General features: G+C 37.9%; 4 protein-coding genes across 17 annotated transcripts in view; 2 read left to right on the forward strand and 2 right to left on the reverse strand.

Annotated features, from left to right (window-relative positions):
• Positions 1-874: 874 nt before the first annotated feature.
• rpl34 (ribosomal protein L34) lies at positions 875-4,176 on the forward strand. Its single transcript, XM_044340796.1, has 5 exons — positions 875-906; positions 1,366-1,437; positions 2,007-2,106; positions 3,758-3,861; positions 4,046-4,176. Exons 2-5 carry the CDS (start codon positions 1,373-1,375, stop codon positions 4,128-4,130), a joined length of 354 nt encoding a protein of 117 aa, XP_044196731.1. The 5' UTR covers positions 875-906; positions 1,366-1,372; the 3' UTR covers positions 4,131-4,176.
• A 1,616-nt stretch (positions 4,177-5,792) lies between these two features.
• Positions 5,793-7,722, forward strand: ostc (oligosaccharyltransferase complex subunit). Its single transcript, XM_044340795.1, has 4 exons — positions 5,793-6,014; positions 6,427-6,520; positions 6,639-6,836; positions 7,022-7,722. The coding sequence occupies exons 1-4, from the start codon at positions 5,876-5,878 to the stop codon at positions 7,038-7,040; spliced, it is 450 nt and encodes a 149-aa protein (XP_044196730.1). The 5' UTR covers positions 5,793-5,875; the 3' UTR covers positions 7,041-7,722.
• An 841-nt stretch (positions 7,723-8,563) lies between these two features.
• etnppl (ethanolamine-phosphate phospho-lyase) lies at positions 8,564-20,037 on the reverse strand. The gene is made up of 13 exons (XM_044340792.1): positions 19,889-20,037; positions 19,277-19,395; positions 18,629-18,788; positions 17,403-17,477; positions 17,106-17,199; positions 14,626-14,742; positions 13,742-13,824; positions 13,021-13,246; positions 12,225-12,379; positions 11,738-11,827; positions 10,667-10,797; positions 10,445-10,515; positions 8,564-10,245 (listed from the first exon to the last, which is right to left on the reverse strand). The coding sequence occupies exons 1-13, from the start codon at positions 19,945-19,947 to the stop codon at positions 10,144-10,146; spliced, it is 1,482 nt and encodes a 493-aa protein (XP_044196727.1). The 5' UTR covers positions 19,948-20,037; the 3' UTR covers positions 8,564-10,143.
• A 712-nt stretch (positions 20,038-20,749) lies between these two features.
• The window catches only part of LOC122973341 (collagen alpha-1(XXV) chain), a 149,868-nt gene continuing 143,049 nt past the window's right edge, over positions 20,750-27,568 (reverse strand). For 6 of the 14 annotated variants that reach the window (XM_044340782.1, XM_044340781.1, XM_044340774.1 and 3 more), the window contains one exon: positions 26,788-27,330. In XM_044340782.1, coding sequence (XP_044196717.1) covers positions 27,175-27,330 — 156 coding nt within the window. In that variant the 3' untranslated portion in view covers positions 26,788-27,174. Of the gene's footprint in view, positions 24,772-25,195; positions 27,331-27,568 lie in introns of those variants that run through there. The other 8 variants (XM_044340772.1, XM_044340773.1, XM_044340777.1 and 5 more) reach the window with 8 other exon arrangements.

Here is a 27,568-nt window from a genome sequence, read left to right on the forward strand (position 1 = left end):
ATTGCTTGAAAAATTACATGAAAATATGAAAACTTTCCAGTCAATACTGTAATAATATAAATCAGATACAGGTAACTGTAACTGGAGATTTTCACAGATAGGTCTAAGGGTCCACTCACAGAAAAAAGAAAGAAAGAAAAAAAAGATTATGTTAGGAAAGCCTGAGATTTTTAATGTTTTTTGTGTGTCTTTCAGAAGAAAAATTGGTGAATGTTTCTGTGTCTTTTAATGGACTTCAATATCAAGTGAAAAGGGTGTCACAACAGCTGCAATTTACACACAGGATTACTTTAATCAATGTTTTGTCTTGAATATATTCACTATATTTGCCACTTGTATCAAAGAGCCAGCTTCATTTTTTAATGTTAGTCTTCATTTCTATTTAATAAGCATACGTACACCTAAAAATTAGTTTCATACTTACTGTGTGTAGTAAAACTTTAGCACCAGCAGGAGGCAGTCTTGAAATAGCCGGGTCCTCCATGCTGGTGTTACACTGAATTTGGTGACCCATCAGATTCTCTGACCTGCGGTGTTGGAAGAAGTACTCAGATCTTATACTTAAGTAAAAGTATCAATACCACAATGTAAAAATACTTGATTACAAATAAAAATCCTACATTCAAAATTCTACTTAAGTAATACTATGGACACAGCTAACATCTAAATATATTTAGGTACTAAAGTAAAGTACTAATTTAAGCAGATTTTTAAATGCAGGACTTTGTGACTTTTTGCCATTGTGGTATTGACATTTTTACTTAAGTAAAGGATCTGAGAACTTCTTCCAAAGCTGCAGGGAACAGAATATGACGGGTCACCAAATACGGTGTAACACCAGCATGGAGGCACTTTAACCCTTGACACGCGCCCAAGTCCTTCCTCTTCCGGTTACGGCGATAGCAGGTATGGTGGCTCCTGCTTTCCTCCGATACATTATGTCTAAATAATCCAGTGTAATCCTACATTTTAGAGGAACATTTTGTCGATTTCAAGTAAAGATGATACTAAAAACAAGTCTATGTTTATAACTGCGTGATGATTTCATGACGAAGTGGATTATATGTGACATTTTTAAGGCGCGTCTTCAGGGTCCCTGAAAGGCCGCTATTAATACACCAGACTGAGTGTTGTAGAGTTGCTGTAGTTATGTTCAAAATGTCTATATATGTATAATTCAGTTGTAGACTTGAAAGAGTGTTTCTGTGGAGTTAAAGAAAGACTGCTTACATATTGTTTACTAACGTTGCTGTTAGCCGGTGTAACCAGCGGCTTTAGCCGTAGCATCGATAGCATAGCAATCAGAGTTATTAGCATCTAAGCAGCATGTTTTCTGTCTTAACTGAACATTGTGTCTGTTTCCAGCTTCATCATGGTGCAGCGCCTGACTTACCGTCGTAGGTTGTCCTACAACACCGCCTCCAACAAGACTAGACTGTAAGTAGTACGTTAAATAGATCAGATTTAACGTTCTCATTGCTTAGAGTACACGTACTGAGACAACGAAATGTTGCTTAGCATCTAACCGGCAGCGCAAAAGAAGCAGTGAAGTGCAGTGTAATGTACTTATATATGATGTATTGATATTATAAACCGTAAGGGAACGTATGAATGTGCCAAAATACATGCAGTTTGAGCAGTATTAATAAAATGAACAGAGTGATGTGAATATACTGAGATATAGAGTGAACATTAGTATCAGCATGAAATATAAATACTAGGAAATGCAGAGTAAACAGCTCAAAGTATGATTATATGATATACACACTATAGATCATATATAAACATTGTAGACAGTAATATAATAGTAGATATAACCAGTGTAGCCTGTGGTATATATATGCACTCTTGATAATAATGGTAAGTAGTGGCTAGTTAGTGGTTCAGTCTTGGAGGAAGGTGTGTCTGTGTTAATGGTGCCAGTTAGTGAAGCCGGCAGCATCATTAACAGCCAAAATATTCCAATTTGTAAAACTGTCTTTGTTTCTGTCTTTGCTGACCTGTAGGTCCCGGACGCCTGGCAACCGTATTGTGTACCTGTACACCAAGAAGACTGGCAAAGCTCCCAAGTCAGCATGTGGCATCTGCCCAGGAAGACTGCGTGGTGTAAGTAGATGCTTTATATTTGGATGAAGGCTCTTTGCTTCCCCCCAGTATGCTGTATGTGTGTGTGACTTGTTTTCCTGTGTAAATAACATGCTTTGAGGCTTTGTTAGGCTCACCTGCTCCCCTTAAATACTGACATCAATCAATCAGTGGATGCTCTCCCCAGACAACAACTACAGAAAAGTATTTGCAAGACTTGCACTGAAAGTTTTTCTCAGTCCTACAAAGTAGAGTTAAAAAAATTAATGAGAACTTATAACCTTAAAGTCACACTATAGATTATTACAATAATTTGTATTCGACATATAAGTAAGACTGAATAGATGCTACATTAGCCTGTAAAGATACTGGTCTTGATTTCCTGCACCAGTAGCCACACAGCTCCTACGCTGCAGTTTTTTGGAGGGAAAAATGCCAGACTATAGTTGATCTTCTCCACATGGTGTCAGATTCATTAGTGTTGTTTTTAAAGTTTGAACTCTCCTACCTGCATCTCAGATAGAAGCCACCACAGATGCAGAAGATGTATTCTATCAGATGTTGTGTGTTGCTGCTTTGTATCCTCAGGGGAGAAAAAGTATAGAAAAGCTTCCCACATCTTTGACATATTAAGTGGTGGTAAATGAGGAAGCCTTTGTTTTTTGTGGTGTAACTACAGATCTGAAGTGATCACTTCAGTGTGCTAACATTATGAACATCTGTTAGTGCCATCATGTTTGAGATTAACAGAATTGTTTGATAGTGATTCTAGGTTTTTTTTGTAAACTTTGGTCATTCACATTGTTAAAAATATTGAATTAATGTTAAACAGTACACAACATGAACTGGAAAGAACATGTAGTGGTTTACGTTATCTAGATTGAGGTCTGTTCTAATTTTTTGTAATAAAACAGTGGATGTTTATATTTGGGGATTGGAGTTTTAACTAAATTAACTGAAATGCAACTGTAGCACTAGGCAACATAATTACAGTTTTTAATCAAAGTGGTGTCTTGAGTAGTTAGTTGGCTTTAATGAAAGGTCACACAAGCAAGTGGTGTTCAAATCTTTGGTCTGCTCGTTAGCCTGATTGTGAAAAGCTTCTCTTACATCAATGTGTTTATTCTAGTAATTGGGTCAAGGCCATTGCTAAAACTCAGAAGGATGAGATTTTATGGTCTGTTCCAAATTAGTATTTTACATCTGAAAACTGAAGCACACACAAGTGTTTGAGATCAGAGCTGTGTGGATCTGAGGGGACATAACAGTCCAAATCAACATGGTCCAACTGTACTTGCATCATCAAGGTGTTTCATTTGTCAGCATAATTGTATACTGTACAGTGGTCTAGATTTTAAACTCAAAACTTTAAAACGATAAGTTTTTTTTTTGTCTTCAGTTGCACACATCTTCTAAGGTGCGTGTGCTGCTTGCCTCTTATCTAACCCAATGCATTAAACACTTACAGGTTCAAATGTAGAGTAGCTATAACCATATCCTTTGGCCTTCCTGTTGAGTAGCTTACTATTCAAATTTTGTTTTAAACAGATGTCGGATTGCTCCACTGCTTTTGAACATGTGTGGGATAACTCTACTGTTATGGTCTCTATTTGTTTGAGTTGGTACTTGATGCAGCTCTGTTCTCATGATTATCATATTCTTTGTCTTGTAGATTCGGGCTGTTAGACCTCAGGTTCTGATGAGGCTCTCCAAGACCAAGAAGCACGTCAGCAGGGCCTACGGAGGCTCCATGTGCGCCAAGTGTGTGCGTGACAGGTAAGAGAAGCATTTCTCCCTCATCTTTTTTCTTTGCTAAGAAGTTAGAATAACACCTATTACATTGAAGACGCTGATAAAATTTAGTCCAAACTTTTCACATGTGTAATGGGGATTAAGATGGACAGTCAGTCATGATTTATTCAAGTTTAACATTACTAATGCAGTTATCTCTTATTCTCAGGATCAAGCGTGCTTTCCTCATTGAGGAGCAGAAGATCGTCGTCAAGGTGCTGAAGGCCCAGGCACAGAGCCAAAAGTCTAAGTAAAATGTGTATTTGTACTGCCACAATAAAAAAATGACAAACAAATCCATTTCTTGCTCAGATTTTTTTTTTTTTCCATTGAATTGTAAAGGCAGGCAAAGGAGAAATCTGCATGACTGGTTTGTGATCTTTGAAAGCCTTGCTTCTGATAAATTAGGATTTACTGCAGATATGTTGACAAATGCAAAATTTATTAGAAATAGTTATGGGACGTGATGGATAGTGATAATTTTACATTTTATAATAAAGTGAGGTTTACATGAAGCCAAATACAGTACGGTCAACAATGAAAGCTTGTGAATCAGGGTTATGTAGGAGAAAGTTTCTCTTTGAAAGCAGCAGTTGTAGCTTAAAGAATCTGAACACATTTTTACAGACTAAATATTTCAAGTATTAAAATCACTTGGAGTGCTCAGAGTGTCCTGTTGACATGTTGGTTTAAATTTGAATGTAGTCCTTTAACATGCTATGGGATTATAAAATCCTAATAGGATGACACACTGATTCTAACCACTTAAAATCTGTTTTGCGGAGACTGGAAAAGCTCTGAACTGAGTTAAATGACTCTGACTCTGTTTTTAATCTGGTATTATGAGGTAGTTAGGATGAAATTGTATAAATGGCTCAAGTCACTAAAATCTTCATGAAATAAAGTTTAAGTCATTATATAGAGGATAAAGTTGATGATTATGTCAAGAAGATTAAAGGGTTGTCATAATTTAGAGGACGTGTGAAGAATTGTAAATAGAAGATAAAATCAAATCTTTAAAGGGAAATGATATAGAGGACAAAGCAGTACGGGAGAAATAAATTAAACGGGCAAATTAAGTTTAAAGTTTTGCAATAAAAAATTCAGTCGTAATACTTATTTACTCTGTCATTTTGAAGTGAATGAATGAATAGTTTTATCTTCGTGTCTGGTCATTACATTACCCATGCCTCATGGGATTATTCATATACATTAACGAACAACAAACCAAACATCCCGGTATTTTAACCCACCATCGTCTAACAGCAAAATACATCAACACCATCCAAACCCTACAATAGAAATACAACAAATACCCAAACAGCCCCAAAGCCCCCAAAACACAATATACAAAACAAAACAATATCTACAGATGCATTCATTAGTGCAAAACACTGTATATTTGATCCAGTTCGTAAACCAATAGTCTGCAATCCATATAGAATAGAGTATGAGGAATTTACCATGTTATTCTTCTTGTCCTATCTCATGCTTTAGAAATATATTCAGAAAACGCAAAAACATTATTTAAGAAAAAGGTATATAATTAAAGCTCCACTCCCAATTCCTATCAGAGTCAGAGTAAGATATGCAAAGCCTTGAAGATAAAGAGTAAACACTTAAATTGGAGGAAAATCCCATTACTGACATTGCGATAAAAATAATTTTCGGGTCTTCATGTTCAAAATCTAGTATGATAAATTTTAAGTGTATTCATCTGTTTATTACTATGTTTTTAACTTTGCGTCGCATCCAGTAATTGGTAATGACGCAGGCTAAAAATGTATTTATATATATTTTTTTGATTTAAAACGGGATTTTTTTTTTGGAATTTTACTGTAAAATATCTTTATGAAATCAATTAATTTAAACACTACAAAAAAGGAAAAAAGAGCGCATGTACTTCCGGGACACGTCAGCGAAGCCGCTGCGCAGACGTCACAGATCTCGGCCAGCGTCAGTTGCTGCACTGTCGCTACAGGACATATTTTCAAAAACCATGGAGACTTTATACAGTATACCGTTTGCTGTGCTTGAATGTCCAAATATAAAACTGAAGAAACCGTCGTGGCTGCATATGCCGTCGGCTATGACTGTGTATGCGGTCGTTATTGTGTCCTACTTTCTCATCACCGGAGGTAAACGGACCCTGCTAAGCTAAGACTGCTAGCTAACGTTAGTTGTTTAATCTACGACATGTCAGCTTTCATATAATTCCCAAGCGCGGATGGTAAAAGGCTTTGGGTGTTCTTATCAGCTTCTTAACGCTAGCAAGTACGAAGTTAATGTAATGGACGAGAGAGGAAGCTAAATTTACAGCTAAGCTAGCACAAAGACCCTACTTGAGTGTATCTTAGTGTTTTTCAAAAGTGGTTGTCTAAATATAACGGCGAGGAAGTGTAGTTTTTCTTTTAGATCTTGCTAGTTGTTTTGTTGTCGTGTTTAACGTTATCAGCTGGCTGTACAATGAGCTCAAACGCTGCTCTACAACTGGGAGTTGTATTATGCTTTGATTGATCAATAATCAATGATTTCCTATCGACACTGCAGGAATCATCTACGACGTCATAGTTGAACCACCAAGTGTGGGTTCAATGACTGATGAGCATGGACACCAGCGGCCAGTTGCCTTTTTGGCATACAGGTATGGCAGTCCTAAACATTTTGCATTTCACCAAACTTAAACTAAATCACAGAAGTGATAAAGTAGCTACGAGTTGTACTAGTAAATCATAGCTAATGTAAGTTTGTATGTTTTCCAGAGTAAATGGCCAGTACATCATGGAAGGACTGGCTTCCAGTTTCCTCTTCACAATGGGAGGCCTGGGCTTCATAATCCTGGACCGCTCCAATGCACCAAACATTCCCAAACTCAACCGCTTCCTGTTGCTCTTCATCGGTTTTGTCAGCGTACTCCTCAGCTTCTTCATGGCAAGAGTGTTCATGCGCATGAAGCTGCCGTAAGTTGAAACTTGTTTCCCACAAAAAAGACCTATATGTGTAATTTTTTTTTAAATTCAAACAGCATTCTGTTGCTTACTAAATTGATCCGACTCTACTGCAAATGTTAGTCTGCAGTAATACTACACTCACATGTTTGCAGTTGTTTTGTCAGTCTTTGCAAATAAGTTGTTTTTTTTTCCAGGGGATACCTCATGGGCTAAAGGCACAAAGAGCACACTTCATCTGACAGATGATTTGGATGGTGGACAGGAGGCATCATAAAAAAAGGTGGAAGAAGGCCCAACAGGCAGCCAAACTAAAATTATGAATAAACTCAATTTCTGATATAACCAACAACGAATAAGGACTGAAAGCACTGACCTTGCTTAAGAAATTAGACCCGGCTGCACTGACAGTCTCACACTGGCTGTGTCTTATTGTTGTTCAGTGACTTCCTTTCTGCTCCTTTTCTCCCCTTGCATTGTTAAATCCAACACTAATGCATATGCTCTATATTGCCACATGCATTACTGGTACTGGCACATCATTACCAGATGTGTTGTTTCCTTGACAAAACCAGGAAAACTGCAAAACTCATGTTCTTTACTTCCTAGTATGTTTAATCTAGAGGACACTTATATTTAGTTTTCAGTTTACTGACAGAGCCTAGAAATATTATGCAGTAGGAGAAAATATGTCTCATACTCAGGAGAAAAAGGAAGTCACTGGACATTGTTGGGATGAAGCCATTGATTTGGAATCAAGATTAGCACTGTAAATCATTTAGAGGGGAGTTACAATACTGTTTGTTGTTTGTTTTTGTAAAGCAGTTATTGAAAATGCCTTGAACCTGTCACAGTTGCATTTTTGTACAAGATGGTGAAATAAATCTTCCTTTTCAGAGCTCCTTGCAGTAGTCATATGTATATGAATTGTCTTATATAAACTAATTCAGGATCAATTTCTACTGTATGAGTTTAAAATATTGTATTAAGAACAAAACTGGGCAAGGAGTAACATAACTATCTGCCTATTGTGGCCTGTTTCCATATACAGTTATTTGGTAACCATTTGCCCTCCAGAAGGTGGCGATATAGATCTACCAAGCACAGTTTTGTGTGCAGCTGTGTTGTATTGAGGTCAGATAAAAAGATACCACCGGACACTACTGACAGCCTCAAAATACTGATCATATTTTCACAGAAATAAATTCGTCATGGTTATCCATCTTAAGCTCAAAACTTACTGGGTTATTATGATAATGACCTTGAGGAAATGGCAAATATTGTATGATTTAAAAATTATTACAATAGAAATTAGTTACATATACTTTAGTTTTAGTTTTTCTAGTCTGTAGTTTGGAGCGAAGAACAAAATCAGATCTACATGGTTATGCCTAGTTGTTACTATTTGGTTCAACACTAAGTAGCACACCCCATCATTACATACACTAAGGAATGCTGAGTATGGGGAAAATGCCATCTGTTGTCAACAGGTAACGGGGATGTGGTAACTAAAAACTTCAACCTAACATTGGAGTAACATTGTGGCTGGTGATTTGTTTTTCTAGCTGAAGAGAAAACTACTTGTGTTGAAAAAGTTCAGTGTTAGATTTTTATACTGCTTGAGAGCATTATTAGACATTAGTCATTACTTTTGAAAAGGTCACTGCACTCATGCCACCCATACCAATATGCAAGACAGAGAAAAAAATAAAAAATAAAATAAAATATGGAGAAAGAAATGTTTGAACATTTTGGTCCAATGCAGTATTTAATGACAAAGCCAAGCTTTCATCGTGACAAATGTTTAACAACAGTGAATCTCAGAGCTTTTCATGACATCAAATAGAGCACACCTGTCCTCTCTCATGCAACACATGGGAGACAGTTCACTCTAGTTCCCACAGTCCAAATACTGTACATGGGACACTACAGAGATATAACATAGGACAAAAACTGAAGCTAAAATCAATGCAGAAAATAATCAGGAAATGGAAGTAATGGAATTGCTTATCACTAGTCATAAAAAGGGAGGGAACATTGCACAATCAGAAGGTGCAGTGCCTTAAACACATCAGTTAAATCCATCTGTAGCATAATGCTATAGCTATAATATCACTAACAAGTGAAATTTAAAAAGGTTTTAAAATAGCGTTTTACTGGAAGCTATACCAAAGCTGCACTACTCTTTTGTCCTCTGCAGATAAAGATTTGCTTCCTACTGTTCCTCTCTTCATTTTTCCACTCTGCCTTCATCTTACCAATTTTCCTACAAAGTATTACTTTTTTTCCTCCTCATTTAAGTACCAACCGTCAATATAAATAAACAAAAAAGTATGACTGTGGAGACAAAAACATCTATATAAAATCAAATGTTTTGGTCAGTCTTTCCTTCATTGTTCTGGGCTTGCTGATGGTAAACTGTACCGGATGGCACTTCTTTCACATTGTATGTTGAGTGGGCTGCTGGCCTCCTGTCTGCTCCTCTCCACATTATGGAGCAAGGCCCAGGACTTTGGCCAACTATACATCTCCTGAGACTTAAAAGAACATCTTGGTCTTTTATGAACACCATAGATGTGCAGCACTCCACTACATTTGTTTTTCTGTGGACAGAAAAGGGCCTCTCTTTTACTGAGCGCTCCAACATGCAAGTAACAAACCTTTTTTGGAAACCACGTCAAGTCTCTGTTAATGTGGAACATGAGAACATTGGTAAATAATTGCAGACTTGTCAAACAGTGTCCATGCTTGTTTGTAGAGGCAGAGTGGGATAAGATGGGAAACCAACAGCATATACTCAGTAGAGCTACTTTTCACTTTCATTTAGTGTATATTACACATGTATTTCATTCAAACTGTCCTCCTACAAGGCAGAAGTTAGGGTCAAAATTCCCCTTGTGGATCAATGAAGTATTGCATACAATATTTTACTTAATCCAGTGTGATTAATTCATCAATAATACGTTGTTCATACTTTCAACTACATCGGGACAATGTTTAAAATCAGTAAAGCAGTATTTGAATGATAAAGCCATTAAGACAATGTTATATAATTGACATATACATGTTTTGATCCCTGAATATCATGGCCAAGTGAATATTGGCATGTTATGCAACAAGTGGCTTGATTCCTCAGTGTAATTTTAAAAAAATAATACCCAAGGAGACACTGCAGTCTCATAGATATACAGCATATATCATTATTATTAATAATTTTAAAAACAGTAATTGGATTACATGCTAAAGCACCACTTTTTTTTTGGTTTACAGTGTCTGTTATCACACAGAGACATGTTGGGCCACTTCAGTGCTTTAACTGTTATCTCTTGAGGCGTTTTGTTTGTTCATGGACTCCTTGACCGCTCCCTCTGCTGTGCACCAACCCATTGTGATACTGATGTCCGTTTTCGTCAGTGGGTATCTTGTAAACCATGAACAGATAGAATTGAAATGAAAATCAACAGAAATTGAGAAAATCTAGACAGAACTGTTGTATTTTTTTTACATCATACACATGGATGTGTCTTTATTTTGCCTCCGTATGCAAAGATTTGACGGGCAACTCATTGGGAAATAAGAAACTTAGTGTTATTGCTGATATTCAGCAGAGTCACACTTACCTTTCTTTTACTGCTTTCATTCTCTGCACTCAATAAGTTGGATGACTTCAAGCCTAATGCTGCTTCAAGTTCTGGAAACAGACAAAATAGCGCACATGATTGAGAACCATTTCAGCGACAGTAGGCTATCACTACACACCTTGATTTTTCAAAATAGTGAATGACCCAGAAAAAGCTCAGCTAGTTCGAGCACCACCGTCCTGGAGTGAAAATGTCAAGTACCTGTGAGAATGTGGTCGATTTTCTCCACCACCAGGTCAGCGTCCTCCGTACTGAAGCACATTGGGGGCTTAAATTTGAGCACATTGCGATGAGGTCCATCAGCACTAAGCAGGATGTGTTGTTCCTTTAGCCTGGGACAAAAGATGAATTATTTTGCACTCTGAAGCCAATGATATTAGGAGGTTGAGTCATTTCAAATGCCCAGTTTTTCACAACAGATATTTTGACTCAGCAGGAAGAGCACAGGTGTTACTAATCACATTAACGATGGTTCTGTTTCATGCCAGAGAGCACATCTAACTGTGCAGCTGTAATTAATGGTATTAATTACACCTGTGCTTTTCTTTTCACAGTGAAAAAGTCTGCTGTGAAAAAAACTATTGCAGTTAAAACATTTTGTTTCTAATATGTTGAGCTGATATTGACCCTTGATGTCAGATATTGGGAATTCAGCTTCATCCTTCATGATACGATGGTGGGTTTTTTTTACCTTAATTTTTATTAAAAATTTTTAAAATAATTTTTTTACTCCTTTATTTTCAAAGGCATAAAGATGGGACTCCAATCATGCATCACAGAAGCTGAGAGTCAGGTTTTCATTTTAACAAGATGTACGTTCTTGAGATTTAATTCATAAACACACCTTTCAACCACACAGGAATGACTCATAAGATAATTAGTAATTATCAAGTTCAACATGTGTGAACTCAGACTGAGTGATGTCATAATAATTTATAAATGGCATAATATCCGGCGTATTGATTTCAAAGGCCGCATATGAAAGTCTCTGTGTAAATGAAATATCATTCATAGATCCTAACAAGATGGCTATAATGAGCTCTAAATTCCAAATATTATACAAAAGCGTGTATATGATGCAGCTTTTACAATAAGCTGATGAACTTTTGTGTGATGTAAGACTAATGTTTGTTTCCAGTGTACCAAAACTATCATAACACTGGCATTAGAAGTTTGAGTTTGGAGTTCGAATTATAATGCTGTTTCTGTTGTAAAATATCAATTCAGAAGCATAGTGAACAGTGCTTTCTGAGTTCTCACATTTACACTTACTTATATATGACTTCCTGGGCTTCTGCTGTAGCAGGGGTGAGCTTCAACCTGTCCCTCACGAGCTCCACCCCAACAAACAGACCGCAACCTCTGCAGGAAAAATTAATTTGAGAAATGAGTTTTTTCTTTCCCCACAACCCCTGAAAAATCTGGATCATGGTAATCAAATGTACATCAAATTAAACCTTTAAAGTTAAAATGTATCCTTTTTTCTTAGAAATATTCGTCTACTCAGTAGTGACATGTTTTGTGCAGCAGTGCAACAAGTGAAAACAACAACTGGGTGTTTAGCATGATCACTACTTGTCACTATGACCAAAAACATCAACTGTATTAACTGTAAGTCCAACGTAAATATGTCACATACGACCATGACTGGGAAGTGCTGTGCAAATGCTTCACTGCAAGAGCAGCTGACGCCAAAATTATATTTATTGTGAGGTCACTGAATTACTGTTACCATGTGCGTGTGTGTACATTTGCTCACCTGATATCTCCGACCAGTGGATGCTTCTCTTTCTGCTTTTCCAGCAGATTGGTCAGGTACCCCCCCACACGCAGTGCATTACCCTGGAGATCCTCTTTCACAATCACGTCTAGGACGGCTAGACCGATGGCACATGACACTGGGTTACCACCAAACTGAGAAATTTAAAACCCACACACAGAGGAAAGATTACACCAAGGTTAACCTCACACCAGCTAGGAAATCTGCTACTCGGAAGACAAGACACTAAGCCAGTTTGATGCATTAAATATATAAGAGACTTCTAATGTCACAGAGTCATGATAACAGACTAAAAGACTAACAAATGCTTCAACACATTCAACTCCACTACTTTCAGTGTGTGACTGGAAAAGATCCAAACTGCAGCAAACTAGCTGAAAAAATGTGACAACAGAGAACTCTTATATTTGCGTTATTATCACAATGTTTTCTTTTTACAGGAAATAACTGTAATAGGAGACTGTCAGTGCAACCCCCCTCCAAAAAAAGCATGACCAGAATATTTTTTTTCCACATAATCTGGAAAACAAATGTGTTGCTGCGCTTAGCAAATATGGACAAGAACCTCAAGGTCAGTGGCATTTCTGGTCAACTTGGGAGAAAAGGCAAAGTTCTCAAGAATCTGTTTTTGCAATTTGCCAGTTCTTATTAACTAAATAAAAAAAAAGAAAAAGTGGAATATTTATATCAACCATACATTTAGTACTTTGCAGAAGGTTGGTATAAAAATGTAACTTTGTATTATATTACTTTCATAACCATATAATACTCTTACTGTATTGAAATACTCCATTCCAGATGACATGAAGGCCTCTGCCACCTCTTTGGTAGTGACCACACATGACATGGGGTGGCCGTTACCAATTGGCTTTCCCATTGTGACAATGTCGGGCACAAAGTCCTCTCCCTGAAGCTGGAAGGCCCAGAAGTGGGAGCCAACACGTCCGAAGCCCACTTGGACTTCATCAGCGATGAAAACGCCCCCTGCCTTACGGACATGTCTGTGGAGGGCAGAAGAATCCAGAGGCAGAGAGGTAAACTCAAGTTACTCACTCAGTCAGGCACAGGCTCACATGAAACAGTGCAGCAGACACAACAGGTTTGTCTATAGCACACAGTCAAGAGCCATCTAAAGAATACATTCTTAGGTAAACTTGTGCAATTGTTTTGAATGCATTCATCATCAAATGTCAAATGAAGCTGCTACAATGTTGTCGGAGGGCGTGCACTTTATTGGAGGATGTGTACTTTGTTGGAGGATGTGTACTTTGTTGGAGGGTGTGTACTTGCTTCAAGCATTTTTTGCAGTATGCAAATAATGTACACTTTACACGTGCTTACCATACTTTGCATTCAGTTACTCATGTCTGAACGACAACTCTGCATTTTGTCTTTGTCAACTGATTCTGAACAGCAAAAAAAAGACTAAAAAGTACTTTCAGGCACTACAGTAAGTATGAACATGAATTCATCTCTGCAATTTCTTGTGTACATACTCTGCCACTTGCTGGAAGTAGCCCACGGGGGGAATGACCTGCCCGCCACAACTCTGCAATGACTCGGCAATAAAAGCAGCAATCTGCACAAGAGAAAAACACATTAGGTCCAATCTATAGACAGACTGATAAACTGGGAAAGAGGAGGAGTCCTGGCATCTTTGACTTGTAGACTTTCCTCTTTCACAAGTTCACTTTTCAGTTGTCAGTGCAAAACAAAGAGAGAGGCAATCACAAAATATTTGGGGCAGACATTAATGTAGGTCACTGTGGAGAAAAATGAACATTTCTTGACAGTTGTATATTTTATAAGATAAGCATGGTGCAATATTCAACCACTCATCTCTTCAATATCACAAAAAGAGATGAAAGTGTTGCTGTACTCTTATTAGTCATTTTGGTTTTCTCCCTTTACGCACATCTGCAACAAGTTCCATTAGAAACTGCAAAAGGCATTCTGTATAATCTCTGGGCTGAAATCCCGTCCCTCTCGCCACTGGAAGCATGGACATGCCATCAGTTGTGCTTTTGAACATGGGATAAAGAGCCAACAAGCTTGCGCATTAAGATCTGGGATTTGACCCTTAACGTCCAAGTCCTAGGCCTGAACCTGAGAATTGGGAGAAACAGTGAAAGAGGAGAGAAGGGGAGAAAAGGGGAAAGGTAGAAGAGTATGAGTAGTTGTAGATAAAACAAGGCAATGCATACAGTAGATGCCAGTGACCTTCCATGGAATTTCTGGAATTAAAAAAACTTTAAAAAAAAAATCACATCACCAACACCAACGATACATGAAGCCATGCTGTATGCTAAAAACAAAGCAAAAGTTTGCTCTTGCTTTGAGTAACATGTGATACCACAACAATATCAAACACAAACTGTACCTTGCCTCCTTTCCCATGGGCTTTGTCTATGATATCTTTGACTTCATCTGCGTATGCTGTTGCAGGATCAGGGTGGTTCGCTCTGTATTTGCCTCTGTATACATCTGGGCTCGGAGCCTGCGGGGGGGGACAAGATGTAGAGATGATTACTAAAGCAGATTCACAGGCCACATACCGCATGCTATTCTAAGTGTGTTTTGAGTTTACGGAGCATTTACATTTACTTTAAAAGCAGTGACTATTCAGGCAAAATTTGCTTGATATTTGATTGCAGTGTTGACGCACACTTTTGTCAAAAAATGCAATCCGCAACAGAAATGTAGGCGCTCTAAACAGCTGTAAGAATTTGAAATAAATTGTGTACAGAAGTGAGACAGCTCCAGCAGCATCTCAACAACAAAATAAAGTAATTTAAACAAAAGTCTTTCTTTTGCCTGGAACACCTCCAGGGGACGCCTCCCTCTGGAGTCCAACTGGTAGATCCAGAACATGCTGGAGGGACTATATATCTCTTCTGGCCTAGGAACGCCTTGGGATCCCCCAGGAGGAGCTGGATGGCATTGCCGGGATGAAGGATGTCTGAGTTTCCTTATTCAGTCTGATGCTATTGCAACCTGGTCCCAGATAAGCAGTGGAAAATGGATGGATGGACTTTCTATTTGTTACATTTCCAAATTTTATATAAGCAGACCAAAGTCATAGTTGGACTGACATCTGCTTGGCACACATTTTTCCTGCTGTTTTGGAAGTTAGTTTTCAAGAACTTTGAATAATTATAGAAATAGGTTTTAGTATTAATAAATAATGTTTGGACATAGCTCATGTTTTTCCATGTCTTTGATTTGAACATGCGAAACATCGAAAAATATTTTTTTGTTCTCACTTAGTGTCCTACAAATACTTTTGTGGAGTACGAATCCAACTGAACGCCCTCTCACTGATCCATCTTGTGACCATTCTGGTCCAGCATATGTTGAAATATTTGGCTATAGCATCCAGGCTTATGTTCATCAGAATATTTATGTGAACATCTGGTGATAAACAAACAGCTGTTCTCAGAGCAGTCTGCAGTGAAATGTTGGTCAAGCAGTGAAGGGGTAAGCAAAGACCACAACTGCCAGCATCTGAACCACAGCTTGATTCCTTATCCTCCTTGTCAGTGGTCATGAATAAAATATGCAAGCTGGCGAAAACAGCCCCACCTTTGGCATGTAACACTAGAGCTGGGTAAGCCATATCGAACTCCGCCAATGCTATCAAGGAACAGAGCAGAATGAACGGCTATTTTTAACCTGTTGCAGGTATAGGTTCCCTCCAGAGTCTGTGTACGGTTTAGTCAGACAAGTTTAAAGGTGCCATGCAGAGTTTTCTTTGAAACAAACAAAGTTATTTTTACAATGAATGTTACTCACCAGACCGCATTATGTGTATCCTATTTAAGTCTTAAATCCTGCTTAGTTTGCATTCACTTTTTCTAGTTTGCATTCTTCTTCCCTGCCTTTGCTGGTGCAGTGTACCTTTACGCTGACATAACATCTTCAGTTTACATTTAAAATACATTTAAATACATTTAAAGGGGTCCTATTCAACAATTGTCAATAGACCTTCATTTCCTGTTAAATGCTCCTGTCACACAAACTTCATGCCCTCAGTCTATAACTGTCAAATATTTGAAATCTCAAGCCTAACTCAAGATGACCCTGATGACATCATCAAGGGGGGGACCATTTTAATCCAAAATAGTTAAATCACATGTGAAAAAACTGTGGGAAAACTAGTTGATTTTACCAATTATTAAAACAAATTTCACCGATATCAAACAATTATCTGACTATAGACATTGCGGGAATATGATTTGTAGGAGTAATGTTCATGATTTAACAGAGGAGCTGGAAAAACAGCACAAGAATCTCAGTCACTGCTGACATTATGACAGCATGCTGGTGCACATTTTTGGCAGTGCATCCAGGCAATAAACATCCTGTCCTGCCTCATTCCAAAGGTACACTTTAGGTACCATCATGTGTCTTTACGAGATGTAATGGAACCTGACACAGTTGTGCACTAGTTTGAGTTAGTTGTGTTTATTCTGAGATACTCATCTACACACCACTGCAGGCTGGAGCTGTTTGCTCAGTAATAGCTGCCCTTCAGCTGTCTTGCCATTCCTCTCTCTGTCCTCTGTGATTAACAAGGTATTTTCAGGGGGAAAATAAAATGTATTGCCTGTGACACGAACAATAATGCCCCCCTCCAAAGTTACTTTGGTCATGTCTTGACCTGTTTAATTTGTAGTAAAACAATATTCTTTGCTTCTGTCATTAGTTGCCCTCCTTCTCCTTTTCACACACACACACACATATCCTCGTGCATGCACAGGTGGGAATACTTAGTAGCCTGCCAAAGCCCAGTAGAGCATGCTGAGTCATGGTGTTTTAATAGTGTGCGGGCAGGCAGACGAGGAGAGAAAAAGCACTCACCACATGGACAGATTGATTCTTCTCAGCGTCTGACAGCTGGTGGAACTTATACGGACTGATGTCAATGAGCGATGAGACGTGGCCGTGGTACGCACTGCAAACAAAGAAAACACAGGCCAGGGACCAAATAAGTTCACTCAATTGCAATATAAAGTTGAGTACTATTAATACGAGGACATATGTAGTCAGAGACAGTACAAAATTACTTTTACCACTCATTATCATTTATATACTTTCTATTTGCTCATGTGTTGTGGCACTGGGTATTTTCGAACAATGACCAGCAGTAGCACTTACTTTTCGAGGGTGATGATATCTTTGTGGCCTGTGTACTGCCACGCTAGACGAAGGGCCAGGTCATTGGCTTCAGATCTGAAGTTCAAAGGGGCAAGGGTTATTCTGAGTTATTCAGTCACCACAAAATACACACTAGCACGTCAGACACAGTTTGATGTTTCACTTCCCGTTATGAGTGCATATGAAGTGACATCTGCTTAATAAACGCTAATTCATCATGCATGTTAGAATACTGGAGCTGTAATTCAGCAGTGTATGGCTTTCTTTTTGTTTTTTAAAGATGAGCAATGCTATGTGTGTCTAACAGGAACACAAAAACATCTTTATATCCTCAAATATATGGTGCTCAAGGACACCAGGTATGTTGTTTTGGACTAAATTGGTTCACTAATTTGCCCACATTAGAGCTTAGAAAACATTTGCACTGCTAACATGTTTCTGACCAGTGCAGCAGAAACATAATCTTTATGTCGATATTGCGTCAGGTTTATAACTTCCCTTAAAACATTTATTTCCCTTCCACTAATAAATAATCTGTTTAGTCTTGTACATCAGTTACATCATCTACAACATTATTACCCTTGACCAGATCATTCCTGTTCACACTGCAGGACTCCAGCAAGTGCTGTTAATAAGTAAATACGCCAGCGCTGGTTCATATTTGGATGTCCATGACAAGGCTTAAAAAGCCGATCATGCATTATAACATGACATAATTATTTTATTTGAAAGTCTAGACATTCCCTCGGAGCACTGATCTGGGACTTTCACCTTTATTGCAGCTTTCAAGGTGTTATTAAACAGACTAATAGTGATGTTGTTCTTCCTAAATCAGCACAATTGTCAGACTTTTGACTAATGGAAGGCTGGTCTAAGGAGGATGTGGAGGACAAAGATCCACTGAAACAATTTTCTTTTATCTCTTAAAAGGTGTGTTGTTTTTCCTTGATTACAGTAAGCCTGACAACCGTATATGATTGGACTATAAACCTTTTATCTTGCAATGTACAGCATTCACAACAATTTGCCACACATCTTTATTGCTCCTCTTGTAGATGGTCCACCTGAGGCCACAGATAAAGTTCAAGAAGATACGAGACATACATGAATCAAAAGGCTGATTGCATCTGTAAATCAATGAACAGTATCTGTGCTGTACAATCCACTCCCAAGTAAAAAAACAAGTCTGACTATAATCTTTCTTTCCTGACGTACATGCGACATACCCAGAGTTGACAAAGTAGCACACGGACAGCTTGTCAGGCAGTGTGGCCTGCAGCCTCTGGGCATACAGCACAAGGTTGTCGTGCAAGAAACGCGAGTTGGTGTTGAGAAGTTCCATCTGCTGAGCTCCTGCTTTCACCACATCCGGGTGACAGTGGCCCACTGAGAGATCAAGGAAAGGATGAACACAGGATTAGAGCTGATACTCACGCTCAGGACAAAAACACACTTTGTCATCTCACTGTAATTTGTGGTCAAAAGAAAACATGATAACTGATATTAAAGGCACATAATTGGAGGCTATATGCTGAAATGAAAGAGTGTTGAATGTGGTAGTTCAGAAAACATCCTTTTTTACATTCCTGTCTCCCTGCAGTAGTGCAACTTTAGTCACTTGAAATTAGGTGTACAATACTTGATATCTTTGTAGAGCAAGTACATTTGTCACTCATGCATTCTAGTGAAAACAGAGCCTAAAATATATCACATGCCTCTAACTTTTATTCCATATTTTAAGTCTCTTGTTCAATTTTTGGTGGAGATTATGACATAAAAGTGGTATAAAACAGATCTGATGTACTGTACATATTTTTCTTCTCAGAAGTCTTTGCACGTGTGTGTGTGTGTGTGTGTAACTGTGTGGTGTTTACCATGAGCCACATTGTTGATGCAATCCAAGTAGCGCTGTCCTTTTTCATCATACATGTACTGGCCTTTGGCTTGCACAACCTTGATGGGGTCATGACTGAAGAAAATCTTACATGATGGTCTACAGAGGAGTAATACAGGCATGAGTGCAAAGAATGCCTTTCACTCTGGTTTTACAATGTTTATGTAGTACGGATAAAAATGCGATTTATAAATATTTATAAATAGATATCATAAGTAACCATTAATGGTAATACAATGTACAAATGAACTACAATTACAGTATTGTATGTTTTCAATCCAATGACAAAGTATTTCAAATCCAAATCAAATAAAGTGGCACTTATAGCTGCTTATGAATATAACTAATAAAAACAAAATAAAGACATGAGATATTAGCTTTGCAACTATTGTTATCGAACAAATTCTGAAAAATTTGACAGTCTTAACGAGTTTCAGCTAAGTGCTTCTCTAAAGGATGACTCTAGATAACAGACAGGATGACTTGCTGTTTCCGTTTTATATACATTGTTGTTACAGCCATAACTTAACGTCTGTCATCCTTATCAGAAACTTTGTGGCGTAATAAAAGTGCAGAATGTCACTTATCTTACCCAATGTGCTTCTTCCTCAAATCGATAGTTTTCTTTTTATCAATTTTTTCCACAGACATCCTGATGTTTTCCAGCTGCAGGACAATGCACACTCTTTCCTTCCCACCGACTCGAAGATGATCTGCTCGAGCGCAACTAGTCCTGCTTTATACACGTGTGCGCGCGCACTTAGACATACAAAAACACGTACAGAGCCGCAGCTCGTGCAGCCCTCTCGTGCTGCCACCTACAGCTGAAACAAGCTGTAGGTGCTGTGAAGACAGGCCATAAACATTCATTCATAAACATGTCATTCACTGATATCCCGGCAGGTTGTGCTGTTTCACACTGTGTATTTTACTTGGCGGTGTGCAGAATTGAAGTACATTTTAAGTACATGAGGCTACCTGTAGGTACAATTCTGAGGCCTACTTGTACTTTACTTGAGAATATTTCTATTTTATGATACTTTATATTTCTACTCCACGACTTATTCCTTAATTTATTAAATAATTGTGCATCCTTCTTATAAGTTTTCAATGGGTTTTTAATGTAAGTTGTAAGTACTGTAATTGATTGCAATTCTTGATGAACTAAAGACTCCTGTCATATTTAAATATTTAATTTAATTTTTTAGATTTAATCCAGCATTTTTGTATAAAATATCCTGTTACATAATGAACTGTATATATGTACATTTGTCAGTTGTAGCCTATTTGTGTTTTACCAGGCTTGTAATTGCACAAATGCACAAAGAGCATATACAAAAGTAGAATTTTTTTGCAATAGTTGCATTCATGTCTTCAGTTTGTATAGCTGTGTATGTACAACATACATTAGAGTTAAAAAGTGATGAGGACCAATAAAGGCGAGTCTATTGTATGATGTATTTGAAAGACTGTGTTTATTTGGCTCCAACAGTACAGTCAAATGAAATGTCATCTTGAAATATAGTAGTGTTTGAACACAATGGTCTTCAAAGAAATTTCAATCAAGTGGGTAAAAAAAAAGAAGAAAGAAATACAAATGCAGAACAGAAACTGAACACACATCACAACCAAATCAGTCACAAAGTGGATTTGCTTTTGCATTTTTGCTCTTGTACCTAGACTGCATTTGATTTCGGAGAGTATGTGGCAATATACTTATTTCAGTAAGGCTGTAGTTCATTGGAGGATGACAAAAGAGACCAGTATCTTTCAGCTTAATCCATAATGTGGATGTGACTAAATCAATTATACCCCAGCACTTTTAATCTGAGGGGTTTGATGAGGGAAATGTATGCTACGGTTTCTTCAGAGGAAAACATGACTCACAACATTTCTGCATCAATGAAAAATACACAGATGTGGGATAATAGTGAGTCACTTTGGAACCTCTGACCAGCTCTGCTAATACTGAAACGGAAATAAAACGTTTGAAATATTTTGGCACTTCTGCTAATAGCAGAATAAACAAAATATGAAACCTTAACAAGGAAAAACACAACAATCAACCAAAAATAATCAATCAAATTTTTTTAAAAATGAAAAAAAAATCAATTAAAAAATTAGCTGCACATGCTAAAGATACAGCACCTTGTGAGAACAAATACTGTAACAAAGGCTGGAAATCAAAACACAAAATTAAAAAAAAATAACACGTTGCAAAAACTTGTAAATAGTAAGTAATGGAAATAACACTTAAGTGAAGGGACAGTATTCGAGACAAAAATAAACCAATCAAATTTGAGATTTAATGAAAGGTCCATGTTTACATGTGTTTCTTTGTCTTTTTTTACAGGTAGTGGTATACAGGGTAGCATGACTGAACAAATGGAGCTATAGAAATCACAACTGTGTGAATTTTCAGCTGCATTTGATGCTACACACATGAACCAAGGTATAAATTGCACTTCTTGTCAAATGAGCACACATTTCAACAGTACATTAATAATCCACTATACATATATCAAACTACATTCAATGCAAAGAGAGAGAGAGAGAGAGAGAGAGAGAGAGAGAGAGAGAGAGAGAGAGAGAGAGAGAGAGAGAGAGAGAGAGAGAGAGAGAGAGAGAGAGAGAGAGAAGAGAAAGCGTGAGAAAAAGCCGTGATGTTTAACTTCACTGTTTGCATTGGCTGGGCCTGTCCAACATTCAGGCCATCAGTACTTTGTTGTCATAGTTAGCTTTTTGACACACAAAATTAAATAAAAGCAGATGTATGTCTTCCATGGTAAGGCCTATAAGCTGAAGTTAATGCACAGTGAATACACACTGGTCTGTAATGTGTAAATGACCAACTTCCTTCCCACTGTACCACTTGCATAACTGTTTCATGATCCAAAATTCTTCATAATATCAACAGAGACGCGGCGGAAACTGACATGAAAAGTTAAAACAACTGAGAGGAATGCTGTTTAGAACCAAAAATGCCTTCATTTAAGAAATTATAGAAAAATAAATAATGTACCACTTAAAATACTGAGACAAATACACAAATATATGCACAAAAAAAAACTTACATACATAAAACCCCAACAACAATAAAGAAACCTGTTGTGTAGTTCTTGCCACTGGTAGCGCGCATCAACTAAACTGTTGTTGACCTACTATCAGATAGCACCATTATAATCTATACAGATGTGCATCAATTCTTCATACTGATGAGATGAACTGTACAATCAAACAGAAACCAATATGGAAATAAATCCTTTTCGATCCACCTGTGGTTGCTGCTACATCACAACAAAATGTTGGTTTTTCACGTCTGCCCTTACAGTAAGTCATTCATGCATATTTCTAATGTCGAAGAAAATAAGTACTGTATCACCTTGCATAGCACCTACTATGTCAGAAGGCAATCTGAATATAATGAACATGAAAAGATCAATAGACTGTGGTGAAAAATAAATCTAACCTGCTTCATTTCTTTTTTTTTTTTTTTGCTCCATCTGTTATGGAATGTGACATAACTGGCCACCAGTTAAACTGTAGTTTATGAATGGAAGTTGACCATTGAGAGGATATGAACAAATTTAGCTTTTCCTGCACTGAATACATGATCTCTATTTCATTTAAGACAATAAATGAGATATAAAAGAGCCGTTTATTCTAACAGAGATTGTTCTGGTCAACATAATCTGCATTAATATGAAACATGTAAAATACCAGCTACTGTAAATACTGCTCACTTAAATGGGATTGTTGTTTGTTAGAGCTTAAAGGAACCTCTACACCACACGAAACAAAGCCTTCTGACGCACCTCTAAATCAACACTTATTTTCAATATATAAGAAACCCATAAGTAATATATTGTGTACATGCAGTGAATTGACAACAATGTACAAATAACATCCCATACAACAAGTCCAGAATGGACAAGTAGCATATTTGCTGCTGGATGAGAGCTTCATCAAAACCATGAGTAAGATTAATGGCAGTACAGTCAAGATGGATGCAATCTTACTGTATGCTTAGGTGAAGCTTAAACCTACATCCTGTTTCAACATCCTGTAAAAAAAAAAACAATGCTTGATTCATATGAAAAACAGTGCGTAATGTGTGTCCTTTCAATACTCAAAACTTTTTTTACCAAACAAAGCTTACCCTTCTGAAATCAAAACCATTCCAGTAATTAAAAATATGATATAAAGTCGTACATTTCTGATAAAGGAATGAATAAAAGCTTGAGGCACCAAAGGCTATTATACACAAAATACAAACAATGTTTAAGAATGAGAGCAAAAAGAAACAAAAAAAAATAAAGAAACAAAACATGATTGCATTCTATCAACGCTCTCAGTAGACCTTGAAGCGTTGCCTGTTTAGGAGAGGCAGACGCTCCGGCTGATCTCTATGGAGATCGATGAGACTCTTAGCGACTCTCCTGCAGAATCCGTTCCCGTGCTCTGAGGAGGTCCAGAACAACGGGCCTGTCCAATCTCAAATCCTTGCGAGCCTAATTTGTTTTCCTATCAGTGCAGCGAGCCTGCCAAGTTCTCCCCCCTCTCGTCCGGATGACGTGTGGCTGTTGGGAGGCACCACAAACCGGTGATGATGCTGCTCCACACGGAGTGCAACGGTGAAAACCTGCTGATATCATACCCTCTGCAGGCTTCACCACAATAAAGCAACAATAACCATCATCTTTACTCTCTGGAACTCTTTTCAGGCTACCAGCCATGGCGTGACTCCCTTGGGAAGATTAAAGGAAAGCAAAAATTACTAATTCAGAGCTCTGGGCTTTTTTTTTTTTTTTAACCATATGTTAGTGTTGTTTTTCTTTTCTGCAGAAGCCATGACGCAACCACAAAACAGTGACATGTATGTACAATACATATAAATATAGTTTCAGTACACTACTCATGCTTTTGCAAGGTCAGGGGTGCAATGTTCTGTTTGGCACAGTCTTTTTTTTTTCTTTTTTTTAGTCTTTTAGAAAATGGTGCTGCATGAATGGGCTGTGAGCTTGTTGAGACGAAACAACACAAAAACACCTAGCGTTTGGTGTTAGAGAGCCAGTCCAGATCCCTTCCTCCACTTCCTCCTCCTCCTCCTCCTCCTCGTCCTCCTCCTCCCATGCCTCCTTTCACCCCCCGTGAATCAGGCAAGGCTGCGACGCTCCAGTCTGAGCCATGCAAAGACTAAAAGACAAGTTCTGCCGCCAGCCAAGGATCTGAACTCCACCACAATGTGGATGTGAGAGAGCGGACACACACGTTTTTTGTTGTTTGTTTTTTTCCACACGGAGATGTGAGTAGAAGCAGCTTAGGGCGTGAAACTCGGGACGGTTATGTCTTTTTCGTATCATTGTACACATAGACTTCTTTTCTTTTAGATTTTTTTTTTCCATTAAAAAAACTATAAATACCATAAAAGAAGCATTATTTACAAACTCCATGCGTTTCAGGTTAGAGTGATCACTGCAAGAAAAAAAAAACACAGGAGAGAGAAGGACATGAAGATGGAGATGTTTTCACATTGTTTCATGACTGAGTTGTAAAATCTGGTTTGACACACTTGTTACGACTAATTTGACAGAAAACCCATGCAAACATAGAGAAGCTGAAACCCACATCAAACAAGAGTTGACACTGAGTGAGCAAAATATTAGGAGCACTTATGTCCATCTAACATGTATGTGAATCACAATCCAAAACGACAAGTCTGATTCCACCTTTTATATACAGTATATTACATATACAGAGACAAATTATTAATTAAAGTTAAAATGCAGATTGTTATTTCATTTGGCCCTTAATATTGTATTCACTCTGTATATCTTCACTTAAACTTTGGTTGCCTTTTTTGAAGTTTGTCATATTGTTCAAATAATCCTTATTTTACCTTCTGCCAGCAGCCAGGCATTGGTAATCCATCCGGGCCCTGTGTAGAGAAGAGTAGCAGGGAAGCAAAAAAAACCTATAAGGACTGAAACAGCTATGGAAGGCTTGATGTTATTTTTAGTTTTACACACAATGATTAAAAGTGTGATGCATGAGTAGATTGTATAGCACAAGTGCACGTAACAAATGTCAAATCTAAACTTGATCAAAACAGAAGCAAACCAGGACTTTTTCAACCAAAAGCTGCACTCATCCATGTTAATAATGCTACTTTCTTTTGTCTTTACAAGGTGATTACAGACTGGCTAGCTGTGTGCACTTTACTGCTTTCTCATTAGACTCAATTTATAGGATTTCTGGGTATTGAAGATCTTTTAAATGAAATAGTTACTTCTCACTTCCATCTGGTGCTGCTCACTTTTGAAAAGTGCATCGCTGTTGCATTACTAAACTGTGTCCATGTTGAAATACTGAATTTGATGCCAGTGTTAAGTATCAGAAGGAAATGCTACAAAATAAATTTTCACAATCCTCCATCACACAGATGGATATCTTCATAGCATCACTGATCAAACCTCACAGTAGATCTGCATTATTAATGCTAAATGGGTGTTATGATCATATGAATCATATGAAATATTACATGTAATGGCAGCCACAAGTGTATGCTAATCCATGCAAATAATACAAAGCAAAATATATCACATGCAAATACATATATTGATCCTACTCTCTGATTTTGTTATAGTGGCCCTGCAGGTTGAGTTTCAAAACATGTACTTGAGCTAGGAGGGAATCTGGGTGCACTGTTAGGCTCTATAACAAATAAAATGCAGCTGGTTAAAGTAAATGAATGTAGATGTAATTTAACCGTTGTCATATATGAGGTATAGTTCATTAGTTTCATTGTCCCGCACACTTATATGACACATACAGTATTTCCTCCCACATTATTATAGCTTCCATGCATTACACAGCACTGATTTACATTAGAAACACAAAACATCATAAAAAGCATAAAGAAGTAATTTATTTTCTCATCTTGAATAAGTCTGAAGAAATGTAAATTCTGATTTTCTCCTCTTGTCGTGGTCTGGCCCAATTGGTACGAATACAGGAAGGGAAAAGGGGAGTTAACAGAGTAGAGGAAGGGTCCATGCACCTGTAGCATGGGTAACTCATCAGTAAAGGAGTCTGTGTTAGCATCAGGTTAAAAGGTAATAGCTCCATACAGGAATCAGCTGGAAGAAAACAGGATTTAAGCAGAATTTTTTATTTTAGTTTTAATCCAGGGCATAAAAGGATTTAGTTAGAGGGATTGAAGTATTGATTATATCAATAATCATATGTTTATTCTGTATATTTGACTGGTAATGATGTGTATTATCTAAAGTAGGCTGCTTGCAGTCAGGAAGTTAGTGAGATACTGTGTATGTTGGTGCATGTAGTTTTGTAACGATTCATAAATGTAGTTTTCAAAAAATGATGTGTGTTCACATCTACATGCTTGTCAAACTCTCAAGTCATGCATGGTTTTGTTTTCAGTAATGACTGAAGGTGAGAGGCATGCATGGGTAAGAGGTGGAGGAAAAAGAGAAATACTGTACCAATTGGCATGGGGCATCCAGCCCGTCCAGACCTGGCTGCCCTGGTTCCCCCTTTTCACCCTTAAATCCCCGGAAACCCTGTTTGCAAAGATGACCTAGGAGTGTTACTGGGAGAGAGTTGGACGACCTTTAACCCCCGTGTCCGTCCACTAAGACGGAAACAAGAGGGGACGAAGGAGGAGCTGCCCTGTAACATTGCTGATACCACAATCCAGCCCAATTTTTAATGTTTTTACATGTTTAATGTCGTGTTTTTGTGTCTGAATTTGAGAGTTTCAGTAAAGTAATAGACTTTGTGTTTAAGATTGATAAGGTCTGGTGATATTTTCCATTTCAGGGCAGGAAGCTGGGGATCAGTTTAGCCACAGGGCATTCATCCCTGTTTGGGGACGACTGCTCTACGCAGCTGGGAGGTGATTTCCACCTCACAGTTGGGACATACCAATGGGCAGGGTGCATCTAATCCAGGGGCACCCTGTTCTCCTTTCTCGCCCTTAGGCCCTTTTTTGCCCTTCTTTCCCTTCTCCCCCTGTGGATACAACGGTTTGGTCAAGTTAAAATCATTTTTGTTGAACATTTGGGACAGCACTGCTATTAGGAGGGAAATGATTAAAGAAGGGAGGCGATGGTCCACAAAGGAGGAAGAGACATGATCAATGTTAGATAGGAGAGGGGTACCAGACAATATCGAGTATTCCAAAAAACATTCCTCAGGACAGGAAGAGGACAAAAAAGGGTAACAGTACTTGGAAGGATTGGAAAACAGA

The sequence above is a fragment of the Thunnus albacares genome, chromosome 22 (genome assembly GCF_914725855.1).
Source record: "Thunnus albacares chromosome 22, fThuAlb1.1, whole genome shotgun sequence".
Classification (NCBI taxonomy): domain Eukaryota; kingdom Metazoa; phylum Chordata; class Actinopteri; order Scombriformes; family Scombridae; genus Thunnus; species Thunnus albacares.